Source organism: Cheilinus undulatus, linkage group 16 (assembly GCF_018320785.1).
Source record: "Cheilinus undulatus linkage group 16, ASM1832078v1, whole genome shotgun sequence".
Taxonomy (NCBI): domain Eukaryota; kingdom Metazoa; phylum Chordata; class Actinopteri; order Labriformes; family Labridae; genus Cheilinus; species Cheilinus undulatus.
In genome coordinates, this window is record NC_054880.1 from 17393706 (window position 1) to 17418604 (window position 24899).

At 38.5% G+C, this 24899-nt stretch overlaps 1 protein-coding gene across 1 annotated transcript in view; it reads left to right on the forward strand.

Moving 5' to 3' along the window:
- Nucleotides 1-24899, forward strand: part of LOC121523720 (oxysterol-binding protein-related protein 10) — a 113474-nt gene that overhangs the window by 71242 nt on the left and 17333 nt on the right. The window contains exon 7 of the mRNA XM_041808720.1: nucleotides 4493-4623. Within this exon, the coding sequence (XP_041664654.1) occupies nucleotides 4493-4623 (131 nt within the window). The remainder of the gene's footprint in view (nucleotides 1-4492; nucleotides 4624-24899) is intronic.

Consider the following 24899-nt stretch of genomic DNA (forward strand, 5'->3'; position numbering starts at 1 on the left):
CCACCCAAAACCGGCCAATCCCAAACCAGACAGCATACTATCAGCTGATGTCACAGAGGGTTTCTGCCACTTGTTCTAATCCCTTTCGGATCCCCTTTCCCTCTCTGTCACTGCCATAAAGAGTCTGAAGCCCAACCCTTATTCTCTTTATCCCTTTTTCCTTTAAGGGAACGATAGTCCATAAAGGAAATTAACTTGGCTCACTCCTTCCCTCGCAGCTTTACATGGACTGATGCATAAAAAGCACTTTTTTAACAGAAAAAAAGGGAGTAGTAAGAAAAGGGTACGAGTTAAATGTGAATGCATCTAAAAGTTTTAATGTCACAGCCCAGAAATGGAAGGTAAAACCATTGGAAACATCATCTGCATGAGTTTGTCCCTCCACTGTTTGATCTGCGAGAGCCTTTGTATTCACTTGCATGCCTCTATCCAATGGTCCAAACATCCCTTTGCTCAGTGAGTGTTTCTACTTCTGGTGCTTCATTGTGACATGACAAATCTGTCATTGTTCTGACTGTAAACTGTGGGAAATCATCCTAAAAGCATGAACTAAAATGCTCCTTTTAAAACTCTATCTTGAACCACTGAACACTTACGATTCTATTAACCTCAAATGTCTTGAGAATAACCTTTTCAAAAAATTCAATTTGCACTGTATTTACAACTTGCTCACATCCACGTGCCTTGGGGCAGACCTACCCCTGCTTATTTCTCTGCTGTGTGGGAGTCCAGTATCTTTGGGGGAGGTTCAATAACACTTTTCAGGTTCCTGTCAATGAATCTGTCAGTTGACCAAAGCTGAGGCCTGGCCCGAGGGCTATATCAGCACATTTTGTCGAGACAGACTCGCCTCAGGCTCTCCAGCATGTCGGCCCGTGTCAGCACTGCTTGCTTTTCACTAATGGATATCAAAGAATGGCATCTTGGAGCTTTTAGACTTTTAACACAATTTGAGTGCTGGGACTAGAGATTAGAGATCCCTGTAAGCCATTAACATTACTTAGAAATTGGATCTTCTACTGTGATATATACAAACTATACATTGGTTTAGAATGAGAAAACTTTCCAGTGGGATGTAAATACAAGGGACAAAAATATGACCAGTGCAATGGATGTCAAATTCTGATAGGGTGAAGCACAACGGTGGGAGCCTGTCCAAGGCAGTGACTGTTTTAATGGCTTGACTTTTGCCAGTAATCCAACCTGCTATGTTTGGCATGAGTCATTAGACTTTATTACCATGGGTAATTTACATTAAATGCTGCACTTTGGTGTCTTTTTAGGGACATTTTCTTTTCTTCACTTAATTAGCTGTGATGTTTCATAGTATGATTTCCTTATAAACTGGTACCTCAAAATCCTGGTATCTTGATGCTATCGTAACGGTCATGTATCGCATATGGTATCGTATTGTTTTGCATCAGAGTAATGTTTGGAGAAATATTTTATCAATCAGGTTGGAAATCACAGGACAGTTAACATACAACACATACAGTACGATGCAATAAGATGCAATCTGATAGCATACAATAAGATTCAATGTACCTCAAATCATAAGGATACTGCAAGATACAATGTGATGTGGAGTAATACAATATGATACTATGCATATACTATAAAAATGGGTTATATCAGAATCCCAGTATCCTGATACTTTGATATCATATCGTATCAAAATGTACTGTCACATCGTATCGCATCATATCCTACTTTATTATTTTTTTTTCCTATTGTTTCATATTGTGTTGTATTGTTTTGTATGGTACTGATCATGCCGCATCGTTTTGTATAGTATTTATTTGTATCATATCCTACTGTATTGTTTTGTATCATATTGTATCGTTTGGTATCATATTGTATCATCACATTGTTTGTTGCAGTATCATTTCGTTTTGATTATTTGGTGTCTTTTCGTATGCTATCAAATTGTGTCCTGTTGGATCATAGCATATTACATTATATTGTGGCGTTACCCTGTGATTCCCACCCTTGGTGGTTAAAATATTTTTCCAAACAGCTGCCACATAACAGTTTAAAAAAACATACAGTACATATTACGTTGACAACAGTTAGACAGCAACATCTGGTGAAACATTAAAATCAACTGTTTTTCTCTTCACAATAAAATGTAATTCAATGCTGTTATAGGGCAACCCGAAATACTGCCATCTGTTATATCTGATAACTCACCCTTGCTTCATGATTTACCATTATAGCTACCTGAAACTGTTATCTTTAAAGATGGAAATATGGGTCTGTTGGTTTGTGTACTAGTCCCACATTTTTTTTCCAAAGTGTATAACAACTAAAGCCCCATTTGTGAATCGTCCATGTCTGTAATTTGGGGAGTATAAAATCCAGAGCAAATTACCTAACATATTTCAGCACACACAGAGGTCCACAGGTAATTCTAATCCTGTGTAAATTGTGCTTAATACACAAACTGCTACAACATAAGTACAGAAGATGGTTCCCAGAAGATGGGACCAACTGACCTAGTAATCTTCTAAGCTTTCTTAAAGTGCAGCAAGCAGGTAAAATTTTCAGCTACTCTTGTGAGATATCACAGCTTCTGCTCAGCTGATTGGCACAAAAGTTTCTACAGACATTCATGTCCCCCAGAGGATGTATCTTTTCCCCAGTGTCACCTGAAGGTTAGCATTGATGGATTTAGGGAAGTGTTTCAGAACCATGGTAAGGACTATTTGATAGTTTATACAATATCTTTATTTATGACATTCATGCTAAATTTTAACATGGCATTAAGCAATAATTACACTAAATTTTACATTTACGTTTTTATGTAAAAAAAAAACCCTGCATTTTGTAATACTCTGCCACATTTTGTAATAATCGCGCAAACAAAAATATGAAATCCATTTCTCTTAATTCTCCCATTAACCATGACATATACTGTTTTTTTTTTTTTTTACAAAATGCAAGAGTTGCTCTTTTTTCATGAAATGCCCCTTTATGGTACATTTTATAACAGACAACCAGAAAGGATGTATTCATCATAAAGATCAATATACATTATTATTAAATTCATGATGTGTTATTACAATGTGAAGTTAAAATTTTTCACATTTTGTGGCTTTTATTACATTTTTTAAAAACTACAATGTTACCTGAAAATCTTGTTGAGCATAGCATGCTAACATTTCACCATGAGCATGTCAGCATGCTCACATTATCACCCGTAGCATTTTAGCATGCTGCTGTTAGCATATGGGCCAGCTGCTAGTGTGGCTGTGGATTTTTAGGCCTTTGCACACTGAGTCCAATTTTATGCTCAAACTGTTTTTTGCATCCGTCTGAGGTGTTTAGAGGATTATTTTACTATTCAGAGCAGTGACTGCAGCTCCCTTTCTCTCTTTTGCAATGAAACTTTAAACATCCTACAGTGCCCAATTTTACTGTTTTTTACTTTATCTGTGGAACATGATAGATTAAGAGAAACATTTGTACTCACAACATAAATAAGAAAGGCTGAACTGAGGAAATGCCTTTTTTCTCTCAAACCAGCTTTTTAGTACTTGGCACAGCACCGTATCACACAAGCTTTTACAAATAAGCTCAGTAAATGAAGTGCTCTGTTATAAGTGGACCGACCCAGTGTTCTTCTCTTTTTGAGGGGGGGAAAGAACGACAATACTGCATAGGCGTACTGCAAATATAGAACAATAAAAGCATTGGACTCAGTGTGCAAGGTTTGTTTGATTAAAAAAAACACATTAGTAAACAGATTCCAGATTTCCAAAGATTCTTCATTCAGAAACTTTTGTAATGTGGTCATAACAGAAAAGATCTTAAAAGTTTCAAACATTCTGACAGTGTTTACCAAGGACAAACCGCATGTGAGCATGACTGTCAAATTTAACCTCCACAACAACAGACTGGAAGACATTAGGAGGATTGTGTTTTACACCACTGGAAGCTTTGATCTAAATAAAGACTAATAAGTTGAATCATCTCTGACAGTTCATCCCTTTAAGGGGACGATAGTAGAGGATCAAAAGAATCTTTGTTTCATTTTAATTCCTAAACCACTGCAGGAACCTGCAAAAAGCTTTGTCAACAGAAAGATGAGACTATATTGATTTTAATTAATTCTGCAAAGATTTTTCATACTTTTGGCCATGTGACGAAATTAATCATCTTTCTGTTCCTTCAGACTTAACTATAAAGGGTAGATACAAGCACACATAATACACACACAATTTCCTCATGCCAGTCACACTCTTTTTTTCCCCTTGTGAAAACCTTACTACTGAATGTGGATGTTACAATATTTAAGACATTTAATAGGATATACAGGGTGATATAATGTGTCCTTTTTACATTTTTAACCTTTTATTTCATCCAACTAAGCATCTAGCATAATTTCACTCAAAAATCAAAAGACCAAAGTAGTAAATCCACAGCCTCTCCTTCTCTCCCTTGTTAAACCAAAGCTAGCATTCAGCTCTGACTCTGCCTTGTAATGTTTCAGATGGTGTTCCTGTGTGGACTGTACCAAAGTCGCCCTCAGGGGAGCTGTTGAAGAACGGCGGTCTGACTCCTCTACGATCAGCCGAGCCCTCTCCGGCCTTCAGGAAAAGGAGTCTGTCCCATGGTGCTGAGGTGAGAAACGTGTCACACTGTCAATTATCACCTCTGTCTTTCTGTCTCGCTCGTCTTTCTTCCCACGTTGTCTTGTTCTGTCAGAGATCAGAGTCTAAGATGTGGGACTGAGACCAACATAAGGCTGCAGTGTTAATATACTAAAACTGGAATATTGATGGTTTGATGGTAGGAGGCTTTTGACTTATGCAAAGGGTGCTTGTTGCAAGGCATGGTTGTGTATGATAATCTAGTTCTTGCTTCTTAGCCTTATTGATATTTCTACTGCAACAAAGATGAGTATACATATCATAAATATCTAAAATACTACCTATGTCTTTCGTTAAGCATTTTCTAAAACATATTTCCTGTGCATCGTTTCAATAAATAAATCAAATATGAAAGTATTTTGAACAAACTGAAGTTTGTGTTTCTGATAAGGTGTACATTTAACCTCATTTTGAGTCAAAGCTTCTTCACATGCCTCAGTGCTTGAAGCCGGGCTGTGTTTTGTTTTTGGATTAGTTTGTCCATCCAGGCCATTTTTGTGAATGTGACATCTCTGTAATGGTTTGCACAAATGTTCACTCTGACTCAAGGATGAATATATTTTGGAGGAACAAGGTTAACAAATCTTTTGAACACAATATTTCATGATCACATTAAGAGATTTTTGTCAGATTTGGCACAAATCGACACTTGGACTTGAGGGTCACCTTCTAAGATTTTAGAGGTTAAAAGTCAGAACTCAGGCTGTTCAGTTAGAAGGAGTAACACACAGAGGTACTATCCATAAAGGGTAACCTTAAGGTTTGGTTTTGGGACCACCCTTGTTTACTATTTATATCAATTAGCATGGAAAGGATATTCCAAATGCTTCTTTTCATTTTTATGCTGATGATATGGTCATCTTTTGCTGTGCACCTACACCTGCACTAGCTTTGCAAATCTTCAGCATGCTTTTAAATTAGTTACAAGATCAGCTTTGTCAGATGCAACTTTTTCTAAATGCTGACGAAACTAAGCTTATGTTCTTTACATCCTTAAGAGCTGCAAAATAGAAACACTGCCCAAGAACATTTTTACAAGATACCAGAAAAAAATAGAGTTAGCATCTTCTTTTTAATATTTAGGGATTTTACTTGATGAAAACTTGTCTCTGAAGGAGCAGATTCAGTATGGAGCTAAAAAATTGAGCGTTTTGGCCGGGATTATTCTAGTTGAGTTTTTTTGTTTTTACCTGTCCTTAACTATGGCGATGTATTGTACATGAATGCCTCTGCTCAGAGTCTTCATAGGTTGGACTGTTTGTGTGTTTCATGGAGCTCTGAGATTTGTCACTGATTATGGATTTCTTTGATATTGGTACGTCTCCATTTAAAGCCATTCTGGGCAAAATTCTGGACTACCTATCCTGTCTCTTAATCTTGAAGGATGGTTTGCACACCCTGCGTTTGTTTGACATTGTGCAGTTTGTTGTTCCCTGAGTTTGCAAAGAAGGCTTTCAGGTTGTCAGCATCTTCTACTTGGAACTGACTGATTTTAAATCACAAGATCTTGTGACTTCATAAGTGTTTTTAATCTTTAGTGAAAACTCTTCGATTCAAAATTTCTCTGCCATTGTTTGAAATGATAAGTCATTATTGTTGTCAACATTTATTGTAAACAGTATAGTTTCAGTGTGCTGGTTGCTAAAACTGTGTATTGCTGCCATACTTGGTCAGGTCTCCCTTGAAAACGAGATCATTTATCTCAGTGGGACTAACCTGGCTTAATAAAGGTTAAATACCTAGAAATTTCCTTTATTCTAAAGAGCAATTTGTTAAAGAGAGTCAGTCACTCTAAAACAGAAGTGGTCTGTGCGATTGTTGTGGTCTTTTGCTTGTAAAAGGAGAAAACAAGAAACGATTATAGACTGGATTATGGATAACAATTATGGATGTTTTAAGAGGAGGACGATATGGACTGGCTCTTTATCAGATAGAACTCATAAGGCAGGTGATAACATAAATAAAATAAAATAAAATGAACACATCAGTTGCCCATATAATTTTAGATGCACACAAATTTCTGACATGCTAGTCTTTTCAAGATGTGATTGTGGGGTGTCTTGGACGCATTGTTAATTATGTCACACTACAAGACCATTTCATTCCCAGTGCTCAAAATCAGACCCAAGTTTTGACAGTGAGCTCCACAGTAAGGCCAAAATCTGGCTGAATTCATATAGTCTGGCCTTTATTTAAACTGCTCTAGCCTGGCTAGGCTCTGCTGCTCTCTTTGCATGCCGCTATTACAACCCTCCTCCACCCCAGCTACTCCTTCATTCTGCTTCTGACTTAAAAAATGCCATTCTGTTGTCACTGATACCGGCTCTGCTCTGGGTTTTTGCTGCTTTTCTCCCTGCCTTAGGCTTTTCTTATCAGCACGGGAAGAGCAGGAACGTGTGCTATTCCTGCTTGATGCTTTCCATGAAAGGGCAGGGGGAGAAGAGCCACACCGCCAAACAGAAATAACAGCAGAAATGCTATTATCTGCTAATAAAGATATATTTATAGCCCCAAATCATGTATGTTTCTTGACAAAGTGGTCCTGACTTAAACAAATCCAGTTGTGTTGTTTTCAATATGTATCACATCATGAGGTCCCTGCCAATTCTTAGCTGTGGCTCAGATGTAAATGGGCATTACTAGACAGAAAAGCATGATGAATTTTGTTTTTCTGTGTCTGCATATTCAAGCAAACTGTCCTCAAAAGCCTAGACAGTACTTATTGGACACATAGAGCCACAAAGGCATATAATTGTGATCTTTGCTTTGTAGGAAATTCTGTATAAGGAATAAAAAGGTAGCAGAAATGATAATGAAAGGCTTCAGTGCATTGGCCTTTTTCTTGCATTCAGCAGGTTGCTGATTGTTAAGTTAAGTGACAAGTAATTGATTTCAGACTTTCAAAAGCCCTTGAAAACATGCCAACAGAGACATTTTTTAAAGATTGCTTTCTTTGAAATGCTTTTCTATCTCATAAAAAATAAGCTGACTGAATAATTACTTTATGGATGAAGTTATCTTTTCAAGGCCCTTAAAGTCAGTTTTCTAGCTGTTGTAAAGGGATTTGAAAGACAACGGCGAGTTACAAGATAAGGGAAGCTAAAACAAAAACGTGAATGAAATAAGCAACTCTTTCATTCTTTAGTATATACGCCTGCAATAAATCTGTTGCTTATCAGGATGTTGAGGCACTTTCTGCATCACTTTCTTTTCGTTCTCTTATGTTTGCCTTTGTTGCCTGGCAAGAGAAGCACTCGTTGCTTCTGAAAGTTTTAACAGAGCTGCTGTCAAGTAAGTGGGTCACACAGTACAGAGTTGGAACTGAGCCCATCCCGGGAGAGGAGAGGGCTTTATGAATTCATGCCCTGCTTGTCGACTGCAGAGAGGGGCCGGCTGTCGAGCTGTCTGGACCACCATGTATCATAGAGTGGTAATAGAGTCCAGGTGACACTGACGCAATCATGTGTCAAGGCTGGTGGAAGAGGAAGAGGGGCGGGTGACGCTGTGGTTTCATAACCAAATGGAAAGCAGATGTTGCAATTATTATAATTTTTTTAAATACTTTGATTAAACTTCAAAGGAAGTACACATTTGAGTTTTACTTGGTGGTGACATTTATGACTGGGGACCCTTGAAACACAGCTCCTGCTAGCTTACATCAGAAAATACCATAGTATCACATGCTTTACTATTTTAGCTTTTCAAATTCAATTAGCAAGTTTCTACTCCCATCCCTTAAATTTTCATTTCATTTTCCAACATCATTATAATAGAAAATTGCTTTGCTTAAAAGCACCAAAAACAAACTCCTAAAATCTATTCTTAATTCAGGATATATCAACATTTTGTAACACATTAGGAAATGACAGCCAAGTGAGCAACAGCTAGCTTTAGCATTTAACCAGTGCTTGGTTAGCCACTATTACTGCTAGGTTTAGGATCTATAAAGTTGTTAAAAATGCTTTGTACCAGAAAATAGAGATTTCACTGAAAAATCAAAGGGATATCTGGCAATATTTAAGAGTAAAAACACTTTCTGATGATGCTATATGATACCAGCTAACAAGCATGAATAGCATTCCTGGCTAGCTATCCTTAAGCTAAGAGTCCTGGCATTTCCTAGCTTATTAGGTAACACTAGAAGAGTAGTTTTTGCTAGATATCATGTAGAATCTACTATTAGGTTAAATCTAATGTGACTTTACATAAAAAGATAAGTGAATAGTCTGCCAGATATCAGGTCATATTTCAAGGTAAAATCATTAATTTGACACCAGCTAACCTTAGCATGAGAAGAAACCTGACTTCTTTTGTCCTTTGTAAAGTTGTAAGGTTTTTTATACGCTTCCTCCTGCCTCTTACATCTTTTTATACAGTTTGGGTTAAGTTTTTGTTTTAACACTGCCCCCTCTTTGCTGAAAACAGGTTTGTGACCTCGTGAGATTGAATAGCTATCAGAGTTGCAGAGAGCAGGCAGCAGTTGCTTCTCTTTCTGTCAGGGTTATCGTTTGCATTGTTGAATTGGACACAGTTTGTCTGGGAGTATGGTGTCTTTAATATTTTATGGCAGGGAAAGAGGCAGAAAATAACATTTGAGTTGTGTTCAACATTTGAATCTGTAACTTTGTAGTTAGCTGAGCTTTTAGCAGTAAGCTAGCAGCATTTTGGGTTTGCTAATTGTGTTTTTTGACTGTGCCTCATTTTCTGTTGTTGTTTTTAATGTGTTGTTTTAATGTTTGCTTCTTTGCAGTTAAACAAAAATGAAAAAAGGAACTTAATAAATCTCAAGAAATGTTATGCCTTGCACTTTTTGGAGGATTTGGGTGTTAGCTAACTGTCTAGCTTTAAAAATCGACCACTGATAGCTTTTCATTGAAATGGGAATTTTTGCATCCCTATCTTATTTAAATGTAAAAGGATTATATTAACGAGAATTAAGATGAAAACTACTATTATATCCGACCATTTTTAAGGGTACAAAAATGTAGTTGACAGCAAATAATACTAAGAACCTGCTCCAAGGTACCAAATGAAGCTTAGAGGCTGGATATTTCCTATCTTACAGTGCAACACTTTTATGGGGTAATATTTGCCAGTAATTTGTACGAGTATTTGTTCTTCATTGGCGAGTACCCAAATGTGAGTACACATACTCGTATGTGGTATTGATGCATCCTTAGTTTACAGTCCAATCGCTATCAGGCCATATTTCATGGTTGAACAACTTAATTGATAACCTATACAGCTACGTCACAAATGCTAATGTTAGCACATTCCCAGCTCTACTTTGAGGTTAATTGCTGCGTTTTTGCTTAAATTCAGGCCACTTTTTCCGACAGTGTGAACACATTTTTAGTTACACAATAAAAGGCTAATTTTAGCAAAAGTTATAGGATGCTGGTGGAAGCTTTTGTCTGCCATGGCTAATACCTTTGAAAAATGCTCTATTTTCCCTATGAATTTTCTCAGTTACTTCTTAGGTGCCTTAAAATCACCTGAAGCATCAAATAAATTATCCCAACATTTACTTTCACTTCGACTCATCAGTACAGTAAAGCATCAGAGCTTTTCTACTTCAGAGGAAAATGACTGCCATTAAATTACAGTTAAAGGAACTTTTTAAGCTTCGAAGTCATATGAATATAGGTCATGTTTCTTTTAAACCCAATTGATCCCTGATCCTTTTATTACATTATTTAACCATTGAAAGAAAATAAATTCTTTTCTATGAGGAACAAGATGAAGATCAATGGGCCAAGTGTCATCCAGCAAACAGCCACACCTTCTCATGATAACCTTATGATTAATGTTAAGCTTGGGCCATTACTTGTCTTGACCCTCATTGGTTCGTCATTAAAGGAACAGACTTTATAGCAAACTGTCAGTCGCTTTAAATCCAACCACAAAACAAGGTACAGGGAGCAGAGAGGGACATTGTACCCTTGATGTGAGCAGTGAATCAGCACTCTCCGAAACTGCCATGGAGGTGCCAGCAGCTGTCTGTACTGTCATGGTAATGATAATTTCTATTGACATTTGGGTGTAGAGCGGCTATTACTGTGTTGTAGTGTCAACCCATTTACAGCTAATTGTTAAGCAGTTCAGCATGCACCAGTGTTTGTATTAAAAGCAGAAAAGGGGAGGTGGCTCACAATCATGATTTGGTGCCTTTTAAGAGGTTTCAGACAGTGTAATAGTAGTTGAGATTTAGGGAGCCTCAGCCGACTATCTAATACTCCTGCCACTATCAGTATGTGTCCACCCAATAAAGTTTTATTATGACTCCGCACTCCAGTCATTACTAATGCCAGGTCATGACTTGTATAAATAATGACAAGTGCTATATGAGAAGACATCACTTATGCTAATGAACCCTCACAGAACCAACATCCTCTCAATATATAAGGCATTTTATGTATTTTTAGTATACTTTGTGCCTACTAGATGCAGAAATGCACAATCTTTTCCTGACATATTCACTCATACACATTGCTTGTTATCACATTGTAAGCTGCTTATTGAGGCAGTTTTGAATGTTTGGTTGTTAAATGAAACATGGTGGCTAGGTGCTGATCAGGGGCTGCTTTGAATGAATTTTTTTTTTCTGCATGAAGACGTCTGTTGTAGAATTGTCTAGGATGGTTGTGTATATCTGTGCATGTTAATGCAAACAAATGTAGGCATCTAATTTGGAGCAAGGGTTTGGCCAACCACAGTTTTGATTCTATGATGATATCAATATATATGTGTTGGACCAGTTGCAAGGTTGCTTGTATCCTCTCTTATAAACATAAAACAAAAAGTAAGGAAATTTGTGTTTTGTTCATTATTTCTTTGTTGTAACAATGCTTCTTGGCAATAAGTTTTATACTGTTGGAAAGCCTGTTTATTACCCTTTTAAATGGTGCCACATTTATAAGGAACATGCATTTGTGGGATGAGCAGCAGAGCTGACTATGTGGGTTGTGCCCATGAAAAATGTGCCAAATCTTCTCTGCCAGTGCCAAACAGCTGATTCTGCCATTGACTCTTGTTTGGTGTTTGGTGGATTGGATGATTGAAGTTTGAAGAAACAAGACATATTGACAGTTTAACAATTTATTAATTTAACAAACAGGAGCCTCAGTAGTGTGTGGAAGCACCATACACAGCCACAACAGCCTGGCACCTCCTCATGCTAGTCACCAGCCTGGTCACACACTGCTGTGGGATGGCATCTCATTCTTCAACCAGCATCTGTCGCAAGTCCGCCAACGTGGTTGTGTTGGTCACTTTGGCACGAACAGCACGCCCAAGCTGATCCCACAAGTGTTCAGTGGGGTTAAGGTCAGGACTTCTGGGAGGCCATTCCATCCTCTCCACTCCCAAATTCTGGAGGTAGTCTCTGATAAAACCTGCTCTGGGGGGTGAGTGTTGTCATCTTGGAGGATAGAGCTCTTGCTGACAGGGTGAGAAAACAGTATTCTTGGGGTGTTGTCATCTTGGGATGCCCACTTTGTGGCCTGTCTCTGACATTCCCCGTTATATGGAACTTGGCCTTCAGTTTGGAGATGGTGCTAGGGTTCACTCCAAACAATGCCGCAATTTGGTTTTGCGGAACACCAGCTTGAAGTTGCCCAACTGATCGGCCCTATCCTATAACTTTAAAATGGATCATCCTCCATGGGCCCCTGAAGGCTCTCCCCTTTATCCCCCCTTATGGACAGCCTTGCATACCGTTATCCTAAACCGTCCACTAAACTTTACAGTTGGCACAATGCAGGCACGACAGGTAGCTATCCATGTTATATTTTTACCAAAGCACAACACAGACCTTTCATTTAGACCACAGGAGACTGTTAACAAGGTGGAAAACTGGTATGATGCATCATCTTCAAATAAAGAGAATCAGACTCACTTTTATGCAGGAAGCATACAGCCTGATATTATGTTTTATAATGATGATTATGACAGAAAACAGAAATTAATGGGAAAACTAATTAACTGTAAATATTTTAGAGACTCACAAAATTGTCCAAGTGATGCTTTCAAGGAGATCTCATGTCTTTTTAAAGGGAGCTGCCCCCCATGGCTCCTCTGTAGTTTGCACCTTGCCAGTAAAAACAATGTCTGCTGTCTCACATAGCTGTGCTCCTGTGATGGTGTCAGATCTTGGAAAGGTTAAACAGGCATCTTATTTTGCAGTGACACATTTAAATCAGGCTCTCATACATCCCCATGCTGCTTCTCTGTAACATTTGTCACTTTACCTCCTGCCTGCTCCTCATTTCTACCCTGCAGTTCCAACCAGAGTTCATTAGTCTTCAAAGATGCTCTGGCCGATGTTTGAAGAAGAGGGACTGGGAGACAGTGGAGATGATGCAGATTGCCAAGACACATTAGTCCGACATGACAGTGAAGTTTATTCATCTTTTAATGAGATTCTGCCCCATCATCCGTCTGATTACTTCCTGTCTCATCAGCGCAATGGGGAGTTATATCTCTATGTGGAGGAGATTTTGTGGGGAGTTTTCCCTTGGGTTGATTTTAGTAAAAAACATTTAAACCTAGACTGAATAGCACACAGATCTGGTGGATAATATATTAAATATGTATTGTTCTTACTGTTGAAGTTGGATCTAGAAAGGTGGATATTTTGCCATCTTGTGGCAGGGAAACACACTGCAGATGGAGTTAACAGCTAAATGCTTCAGGTCACTGAATCAGGAAGTTTCCAGTTAAAATGGTGTAAAAAAAAAAGCCCTTTGACATTTGTTCTTAGCCTTCAGCCAACAGTAGAAACAAGAGAACCGCTATGAATTATTAATGGTTTTAATGAAATGTTCTCCTTCAGCTCCTATTTCCGTATTTGTCACATCAGCTTAAATAATGGACGCAATGTTTGCATCCATTTCTGCTCAAGGTCACTTCTTGATCTAATCTTCAATTTCTTATCTTGGTCCCATGCCAGGGGACTATTTCCTCCATAATCTTGTGAGTGCAAGGAAGAAAAGACATCACCCCAGAATAATAAAGGTTAGCTATTTGAATTATTTAGCCCCACAGAAGTGTTTGATATTCAGTCCTGGTGTGCAGCCAACAGGAGAAAGCACGTGGCAGAGCGTGACAGTGGGAAAGTGGAGGAAAAATTGCAAGCGCTTGCATAAACCAGTCGGTTAAATACATTTACAGCAGCAGCAGCACACATTTTTTGCTTGGTACTTGTGTCATCAATGGTCTCTCTGTGGATGCAAGTTGTTGCGGCTCAGAAAGACTGAGCCACAGTCAGGTCTAACAGATAGAGGAAGAGTAGGTAAGGAGTGATAAAGTTTAATTTTATTGCTCTTTTCTTTACAAGGTTGCAAAGTGCTTTACGAAATAAACACGGAGATGTTTTCACTACTCTTTTCCCTTTTAATGCCTTATTTGTTCTGTGGTTTACATTTATTTTTAAGTGTCGAATTTTTTATATTGCTGTTGTCTCTTTTATTGTTTTTTCACCTTCCTATTCCTATTTTATTACTACTTAGTGTTTACATCTCTTTTATTGCTTCAAAAACAAATGTGTAAAACGATCTACAGCTTCAGCCGGTATGCTGGTGTACGTTCTGTTTTGCAGTGAATATGAAGCATTGTGGATAAAAACCTGAGCTCTAAAGTAATTCGACATGCCAGATTTACTATCATAGCCATGTCATGGGATAATTTCACCTATTTTTGCTGAGGTGTCACAAGCTGCTTCTGAAAACACAAAATATCCTAGTTTTTCTAATGCTCAGACATGACTTTAGTAAGCCGTTACAGGTTTGTTTCACAGGAAGAAGGGGCATTGTAACACCTGAATTTGTAATGCCATGATAGAATAACTTTATCGTGAAGGGGTGGGGTGGGGGTGGGGGTGGGGGGGGTGGGGGGTGGGGGGTGGGGTGGGGGGGGGGAGAGAAGAAAAAACTGTGATGTGATATTTATGCCATATCGCCCTGGCCTGCTACGGACTTTTATTGTGAAGAACTTAACGGAAGTAGCGTGTTATCATTGATTAAATTAGCTTTGGCTGCTGTACGGGTGATCTTTAAATCATCATGGACTTAAAAAAGAGTAACGAGTTAAAACACAACTTTAAAACAGCCTTTAAGCCCTTATCAGATGAATCACTACAGCATTGGACTCAGTACAATCTGAGAAAAACAAATGCAGCACTACTAACTTGTGCAGCCTGCGTTAAAGCACGAGACGGGCTGACAGACATCTTAAAAGCACACAAACTAGCTGTATGTTGCGGTTATTACAGCCATCAAACTTGGAGAGGAAAGAGCATGTTTTACCTGTTTAGTTTGCTTAATTAAAATAGCACAAGCGGGTGGCGTCCAGTTAGTTAACCAGCTGCTTGTAACACTGACTGGACTCAGATTGAGCTGTAGTCTGTTATCATTCAACAGTGGCAGCGGTTCTATTGCACTTGTGCAATGTATCACAACACGTGCATTTAAACTGGTGATGGTGGTGCGGCAGAAACCCATTCCACAGCAACAAATTTAACTGGTGACGGTATTGCCTACTACCAGTAGGAGTAGTTATCATAAGCCCAACAGGCAACCAATACCACTGATCACTGTTCCTTGCACTCATGCTCAGAAGAAGAGTAAAACTGTCTCTTTTTTCTGTGCGATTCTTTACTTTTCTATTAAAGAAATACAGTATGGTTTGGATAAAACAGCAGCTAAACTCTTCACTCTTACCGCCTTTTCTCCTCAAATGATTCGGATTGGTCTGTAATTCTCAGTCTGGAACAGTCATTTGAGCCTGAAGTTTAGATAGATCTGCCTGATGACAGACATAAAATCTGACCAATCCATCTGCTTTACAGGTTAGCTCTTAAAGCCCTGCTCGTTTTTAGGTACAAGTGAGTGTTTTGGTACAACCAGCAGAACCAATGATTGAAGGGATGCCCAAGTACATTTAGAGGACCTCTTATATGTCTGAGTACAAGACCATTTAAGACTTTAAAAGCAGAGGTTGAAAAACTCCACTACTCAAGTTGAACTCAAGTAAAAGTGCAGTTACTCTGGTTAAAAATTACTTAAGTAAAAGTACTAGTCTATAAATCTACTCAAATACTCGTAAAAAGTATTTAATATAAGGTTTGGTTCAAGTACTAAGTACTGAGTAGCTACTGAGGAGTTGTATAATAAAAAATCATCTTTCCTTAGAGGCGAGAACACCTAAAGAATAGATCTCCAACCGGGTTGTTCAGGTAAAGTCACACCTTTATGAGTAAGTAAAATACACAGCAACATTGACAGTGTCAATTAAAATAATAAAGAGTTACATTTAACACTTTAGAAGTGTTTATATAGGTCCGCACTACATATAAACTGCACTTATGACAGTGTTTAATATTTTACAATATGACAGCGTTGCAGTAACTCTTGAAAATCTGAAGAACAAAGCAGTCAACCTCATAGCAAGGCAATGCATGCTCACTAAGCATCTTTTGGGAATACTCTAAGTCACAGAGGGGAATCCTTTTCTTTTAAAAGATTTATTTTGGGCTTTTCTATGCCTGTATTGATAGAAAGAGCAGTGGATAGAATCAGAAACAGGGCAGAGAGAGTGAGGGAGAGACACGCTGGAAAGAGCCACAGGCCGGATTCCAACCCCGGGCCGCCCGCGTTTATGGGGCGCACCTTAAACAACTAGGCCATCTGAGCCCAAACAGACAGGAACCTGAACTCGGTGGCTAACTTCACTCATGGTGCAAATGTGTCTCACATCTAAAACGACAATTCAGTTGAAACATAATCAAAAGAACATTATCACTTTACAACAGGCAACATCCAATCACAACTTAACATATATATTTGTCACTTTTCAATTAAAAATGGTCATTATGTAATATATCTCTTTTCTTTAAATCAGTATCACTGAAAAATAAAACGTCAGTGCAAGCTGTCAAGAACAGGAATGTTATGTTTTTATTTTTTGGTTCCTATAAAAAGTTGAACAGTAGCTTTCTGAACAACTTAAGTCTGTGGAGAAAGCTCTGACCTATTCTGGTTAAAAAATGCACCACAGGAGTCTAAGTGAGAAAAAATAAAAGCAAAAATACATTTGTGCAAATCCAAGAGAAATTAGAATCATTCTACTTTAGAAATTTTAGTTGGGAAATAAACACAATTATTTCTGTTCTTAATGTTTTTTTTCTCCTTGATTTTTGAAGCTGGATAAATAGTCACCAATCAAAAATAGGAACGGGCAAGGCAAATTTATCTGTAGAGCACAACCAACAGAGAAATTGATTTATTCAGTGATTTACACAGTTAAAAGAGAGCATTTAGAAAATCAAAAAGCAAATATATAACAGTAAAATGCACTGAAAATTAATCCTGTAATAGTTATCTGACAAACTACTAGGATAACAGTTCCATTTTCCTTCTGTTCTGCCTTCTGCAGCATCTTTGAGCTCATACTCCCTTGCCCCATCTGTTGTTTGGTTCAATACCAGCAGAGGGCAGCATCATCCTCTGATGAGCAGCATCTCTTCTGTATAGATTCACCATAAACAAGGTAAAATTGTAACACTTTAATAGTGGCTAATACAGAAATATACTTTGTGTTTGTTAGGCAACATGAATATGAAATAATAAGCCCTACTGTTAATTTGAATTGAGTTAATGAGGGTTTGTAAAGCTTCAGTAATCAGCTAAGTAATGAAAAAGTGTCCACGTGACGGTGCCACTCAGCTTTACCTCAGTCTTATTAACTGGCTCAAAGGTCCGGTCAGTCCCAGGGTGAAAACATCAAATAAAGAGCTGCGTGTTCTCAGGTCTGAGCTCAGCGTGGAAAATATCAACCCATGACTCACTCTCGGCTCTCTAATCCACTCTCTTTATTGAACTCAGGATTTACTTAAGAGATCCTGGAAAATACTGGCTGTAGGAAAATATTTTCTCCCATGTCTCTCACTGTGCTTTAGTAAAACACAGAGCAACCCATGTATTTAGAATGAAAATATTTTACTATTTTTCTCAATAAAACTAACTGAATACCACTAAATATACTTAGAAAATTCATTATCTTTACCGCCCAAATGCACAAGCTTTTTCATTAAACAAGTTGCTCAGTTTACAGTGTGAGAAAATAGTTTGACTTTTTATCTCCGCCAAGGAGGTTATGTGATCGGGTGGGTTTGTTAGCTTGTTAGCAACATAACTCAAAAAGTTGTGGATGGATTTTGATGAAATTTTCAGGAAATGTCAGAAATGTCATAAGGAAGAACTGATTAGATTTTGGGAGTGATCTGGATCACCTTCTGGATCCAGGAATTTTTTAAGGATTCTGTACTATTGGGAGATAGGGCTAATGACTGAGGTCTGCACTCTTATCACTTTACACCAGGAGATGGAGGACATGAGTAACTTCAATCCCAGCAGCATGTTGGGTGTGTTTCTATTCAAAGTTTTGGATTTTATATAGTTCTAAGACCCAGGCCCAGTCGAGGAGACGAGTCAGAGCATAACAGAGAGAAAGACAGCCAATTGTAGGGAGAATACTCACAATGCTGGGGAGAATAGAGGAATATTCACCCTCTGCCATGACTTCCAGTCGTCTGATGAGATCATGGGTGAGACTGTCAGTGCATCTGTTGGCACCAGCATCGGCTTCCACCATGACAGTCCACCCATAGCGAAGCCGATGCTGTATCTCACCATGTTTCCACCCCACTGGGGAGGGGGTAATCGGCGAATGGTGTGGTGGGGGGCACATGGGGACAGATCCTGGAATTTTTTAAAGGATTCTTCACTAATGGGAGATAGGGCTAATGGCAGAGGTCTGCGCTTTCCAAGTGCTTTTCTAGTTTGTAAATGGTGCAAGAGCTTCTTTAACAAGGTTTCTGCTGCTCTTTAATTTAGTGTTGTTGAATAGAAGTAAAATGGCTTTTAGAGTTCAATGTCGATCACTGCAGCAGTCTGTCAAAGCTTTTAGATGATGTTTGCCACTAAAGTTTCAGTAAAGTAGACTTAATGTCAGAGAGAAAACCGTTCTAAAGAGATGTCTGTCACCTTTTGAATGAGAAATGTTTAAGTGTTTGATAAAGTTCTTACTATCTTATCTCAGAGTGTTTTCACATTTACCATGACTGTGCCTGAGCACGATTACCTCCATCCCTGCTCAACTTCCTTCATGTCACTAAAGTTGTAAGAGCCAGTTTGCAACTTTTGTAACACTTTGTTACCAGGTGAAACCAGCTACATACAAATGATGGTCTTTAACTGTAGCCATGCCCATGTATTTGTATTCTTCAAGGGTCTAATTGGTCACACTGGCCTGAGCATTTCTCACTACAGTGTGCATCATAATGATGCTCATTTCTTAAAAATGGTGGTGTAAATGTGTGCGTGTGTGTGTGTGTGTGCCTGTGTGAGCGGATGCGTACCGTAACAGCTGTGTCTGCACTGGCAGTGTTTCATATCCTCTCATTAGAGGCTGTGCTGATGAAACAGCTTATTATGATTTATATATGAAGCACTGAGACTCAACATGTCAGTCCTACTTGCCTCATGTTTTTCAGGAAGAGGTTGAGATTTTGGAGGTCTGATTGTGGCACAGTGTGTTTTCATTTTGCTGTTAAAAGCAACCAAAATTGGGTTTTATATTTGGTAGCTGAGAAAATCTCTGCATGACATTTTCATGGCTTTTATTCTTTTTTTTGTATGTACATGCTGCTTCACAGTGGTAGATTGCTTGCTCTCTATAATTAATATTTTGCTGTAGACTAAACCTATATTTGTGTGATTTAGTTGGACCAGTACAAACATAAAACATTGCCTTTACTCAGCCCTTGTTTTGATAAGTAGCCCCATATTCCCCAAATATTATACTTAATAGCTAAAACTGTATCTGATGTTTGTAATGGTGCTTAAATAGTATGGATGGGAAGGTTTGTCCAGAATCTAAACTTCATATAAATGATCATTGTTTTCAGTCAAATCAACATAATTTTGCAGTTCCATCATACTCATCCATCATACTCATCCATCATAGCAAGGTACACTTTACTTTTTTTTATTTCCAATTTTTTGTTTCCCATTCATTGGTAGCTAACTGGGAGCACTGGGACATTTACCAGTGGCCTAAGGGTGTTTTTGGCCTGCCATGTGCAGTCAGTGAGAACAGCATTTGCCCTAATGAAAGGATAAGCGCTCAGTAGTGAAGAAACCCCTAATCTCAATCATGCCCCTATGCACCGCTGATGTTACATAACCTACCACATGGCTCTTAGCTACAACAGCATCTCCACCTTCAACAGAGACTCAGTACATGTGAGCTCTAGGTAGTGACAGTGCTGATGCTACCTCCCCCACCACATGGCTCCAAAAGGAGGAAAGGGTTAAAATATACATAGACCTCTTTGAATGCACACATCATCAGGGCTGCCCACAGTTTCTGCTGAGTCCCAACAAACAGTTGGGCTAACAGTTACTTCATTTAGGAGCAAAAAGTGTATGAAGCCATATTTGGGTTCTAATGTTGAAACTGTTGTGACACTTTTTAAGCCCTTTTCCCCACTGTTTCAGCTCATTTTTGCCTATTTCACCCATTTCGCCTCTTTAAATCCATTTTGCCACTTTTAAACTTTTTTGCCATTTTTTCAAACACCTATTTTTTTCCGTTAGCGTTGTCCCTGTTTCCTCTGCTTTATTTTCTAGCATCCTGATGTATGTGCACTTTGTGGCCTAGCTATGAAGTCTGACATTCCTGTCCTAATATTTCAGTTCAGTGTGCCCATCCACATGGTTAACATTAGGAATAAATGGTAATTCTTTTTTAAGAAAAGGGGTTTACTTTAAAAAAGACTACATTGATCATACTACAGCAAAAATAAATAAAATATATTTTTGTTGCTTTGATAAGAGTGGTTATTATCCAGGTTAAAAATAAAATATGGTTATCAGAGCTTAACTATACAACAGACCATGATTTTGCCAATCTCCATGGGCTCCCAGTTTGGCAGGGCCCCAGAAAACTCTCCCCTTTATCCTCCCCTATGGGCAGCTCATAGCAGCTGTTGCCTTAGTGTTTTTGCCATATATCAACTGTCCACCTGCTGCTTCTTAATTGGCATTGACAACATTGTGGCATTGACAATATTATCACCAGGCAAAATGAACTGTCACAGGAAAGTTAAGGTGGAGCAGAGAGGGAGCAAATAAGAACGAGGACGGCCCTGGCTACAGATGCAGCAAAATGCTTCAAAATACACTAAGTGACATGTTTACCAGCAAGGGGCCAGGTTAGTCAACCCAAAGGCTGCACAGTGAGCATGTCTCTTTGAGGAGAATTTAAATCATAGCAATAATCAGTTGGTTTATTGGTGTTATTCCAGTACTGTTTTAACTGAAAGGGAAATGTGCAACTAAGGACACAGTCTAAAAAAATAGTGGTTCATATGACAAGGTGGATTGGGATGGAGTCAAACTCCATAATAACCTAATCTACTTTTAACTCAGACTGTAGGCAGGCCAGTTCAGCACCCAGACTCTTCTACTGCAAAGCTATGCTGTTGTGATGGATGTAGTATGGGATTTAACATTTTCATGCTGAAATATGCCAGGCCTTCCCTGAAAGAGACATTGTATCGATGAGAGCATATGTTGCTCTAAAATCTCTAATCACTATTCAGCGTTGATAGTGCCTTTCCAGATGTGTAAGCTGCCCATGTAATAGGTACTAATGCAACCCCATACCATCAGAGATGCAGGCTTTTGAACCGTGCTCTGATAACAAGCTGGATGTTCTCTCTCCTCTTTAGTCTGCAGGACATGACATCTGTGGTTTATGAAAAAAAGAAATCCAAATTTTGATTTACCTGACCACAGAACAGTTTTCCATTTTGCCTTAGACCATTTTAAATGAGCTTTGGTCCAGATAAGATGGCTGTGTTTCTGGATTGTGTTCACATATGGCTTCTTATTTGCATGATTCAGCTTTAACTTACATTTGCGGATGGCACAGCAAACTGTTTTGACAGACAATGATTTCTGGAAGTGTTCCTGAGCCCATGCAGAGATTTCCGGCACAGAATCATGCCTGTCTTTAATGCAGTGCTGCCTGGAGGCCTGAAAATCATGAGTATCCACTGTTGGCCTTCACTCTTGCCTTGTGCACATAAATTTCTCCAGATTCTCTGAATCTTTTGATGATATTATGTTCTGTAGATTGTGGGGTATTCAAAGTCTTAACAATTGTACATTGAAGAACATGCAGGCCTCTTAAACCTCCAAGTTCCTGCGATATTTTATATCTACACATCCAGCCAATTAAAAATCCAGTTGAGGTAGAAGGAGATGAAAAAAATATATTTGCCCAACAAATCTGTCCTCTCTGTGCTGGCAATGACTAATAACACAGGCTATCATTCCCCTTTTATGCTCACTTTGCCCAAAGGAGTTAAAGGAGGGTAAGGAGGAGAGATCCACTTTGCTCTGACACACAAACTTCAAAGGCAGAGCCAGAAAGAGGACACTTCAGTTGGGGGACGGTTTCAAAGCTTTACTACACTATCCTCCTTTTCTCAGGTGATGTTTTGACCAAAAATAAATTATCTAGCCTGTTTTGAAGCGTGAAGTTAAAAGTCTTTGAAGTGAAAACATGAGCAGACTTGCCATATATATAAGCCCTCTTCAGACGCCCACACTGTCCCCTGATGACTTGAGAAAGAGAGCGAGAGAGATGGATACAGGGAGACGTGGAGAGGAAAGAAGAAGAGCAGGAAGCAAGAATCAAACCGAGACAGTGAAGGAGAAAGATGGTGATGAAACAGACTAGCGGATGTCGTAAATGAAGAGGGTGAATGGAGGAAGCAATGACTGAGATGACAGCGCGAGGGCGGAGGATGAGAGAGGAAGAATGAATCAAATATGAGATTGGAGTCAATTAAAAGGAAGTCTGTGGAGCTGGAACGGATTATAACAGAAGATTTTTACAGAGAGAATTATATTTAGTGGAATATAAAGAAGGGAATTTGTAAAAACAAAAAAAAAAGGAGCACAAGTAGGTTGAAGAGTCAGACAGAAGCTCATTGACAACATTAACATGGAAACCATTTTTGACGTCATATGAGGGTGAGAAAAACTGCTGCTGTGTTTTACTGCTATTTTTAATCATAGAACTCAGGACTAGTTATTGTTTATACACTATCTTCAGTAGGACAAGAGCCAATGTTAGCTAATGTTTAACCATTTACCTACCACAGGACAACAGCAAGTGTTTGCTGATGTTTACACATGAATTATAATTAAGACAACAGTGATCATTAGTGATTTGTGTGTTCGTTAAAGAGTGACAACAATGATTAGTAGCCTTTATTTATATTTTTGTTGGGTAAGCATCAGTAGGACAGCAGCTAATGTTTGCATCAGCTATGGTAAACACAACATCCATTATTTGACAGTGTGTTCCAGATAACATACTTATGTTATGCACTCAAAATATATGCATTCAGTAAAAAAGGGTGGGATTTGTAAGACAGTAAATATTCATGTATTAGCTACAGTAGTTCAGTAGGCTTGTGTTAATGTATTAGCTAGAGTTTGACAACAGTATTAGCTGTTTTTACCAACTACCTACTGTAGGGCAACAGGTAACGGTAGTTTAAGTTTTAATGTGAGAATATAAAAATTGAATTTCTGCTCTGTTTACCATTAGTTATAGACGGATAACAGCTTAAGCTAGATCGTGCTTTAAGTGCGATCTACAGTAGGAATACAGTGATTGTTAGCCTTTCATTTTTGCATTAGCTACAGGAGGACACAGTTGATATATTTACAGCCAATACTAGCTAATGTTTATGCATTAACTTCAGTAGAACATTGAATAATGTTCAATATAAGCTACACAGTGTATCAATATTTATAATATATACAGTAGAACAGCAGGGCAACATCAAATATAGGCTTATATTAACATATTAGCAGTGTTAGCTTATTTTTACGCATAGTAAACTGGCAGCTAATTGTAGTTAGTGTTTCAATTTAAGAATGGAAATGGCACATTTTAGCGCGGTTTGCCATTGCAGCTTGTGCGAGCTAATGTTCAATGTGCTAGCCACAGTAGGACAACATCTTGCTAATTAATGTTAAAACATGAGTTCTAGGAGGGCATTAGCAAATGCTAATGGTAACATTTAGCTACTTAGTAACTTAAAATACTATCTGAATACTCACATTACACTTTGAATGCAGAAGTTATTGATTATGTATCGTCATGTTTAGTCACTTTTTTAAATAAAATAACATGTTAGCTTGTTATTATAGACCTATTTTAGCAAACAGGTTGTTGAATACATTTTAAGATACGCAGTCTAGGTCAAGATCCTTATTTTCTTAACATTTTATTTTTGTGGTTATTATTGTAGAAGTTGTGGAAATTAAATTTTCTTTTAGGAAATGGCAGTCTGAGAGTTTGAAATAGGACTATCAAGTGTGACATCATGGGTAAATTTTTGCCATCTTAACATGCTACATGTGTACACAGATCAGTGTACACAAACTGTAGGTTTGCAAGTCTACCAGATCAAGCCGATACACACACTTGAATAAAATAAAAGCAGAATACAAGGAGGGAAATATGGTGTAGGAGGAGGGTTAAAAGCAGCGAAGCCTGCCAGAGGAATACAGGAGGGAGGAGAGCGCAGGGACATGGGATGGTGAAGGCAGGGAGGAGGTAAAAATGGAAAGAGATGTAAGGGAAGCACGCCAGAGGGATGAAGGGAGGATGCAGAGGGAAACGTCACTGGGACTTTCCCTGAGCTTTTCTACCCCCTCTCCCCTCCCCTCCTCCCTGATTTGTCAGAGTGGGTGGTGGGAGAGACTCTGTAAGTCACGCACAGCAGCTTACCACCTTAACTCAGTCACATTGTACGTCTCTTGAAGCAGGACCCAGGATTCCTCAAGGAAGGCTGCTCATTCAGGCAGAGATTTCAGCTTGGAAGAAGAAGGCTTGTTTTTTCCTTTGGGCACCATCAGAATTTAAAACTTCTGAAAAGATATAGTATTTTGACAGGCTCTCCTTGGAGACTACACCTCTTTAATTGGAGTTTGCACTGGTTTGAACCTTGAGGAGTTTGTTTGAGCTGCAACAACTTATCTTCCTTTCTCTGGATCCTATAGCTTCTTCTGTTTTTTACAGTTCTTTTTTTTTTTTTTTTTTTTTTTTTACCCTTTTTACCCTTTTTGGAGATGAGATCCAGCTTTATGCCAGTCAAGC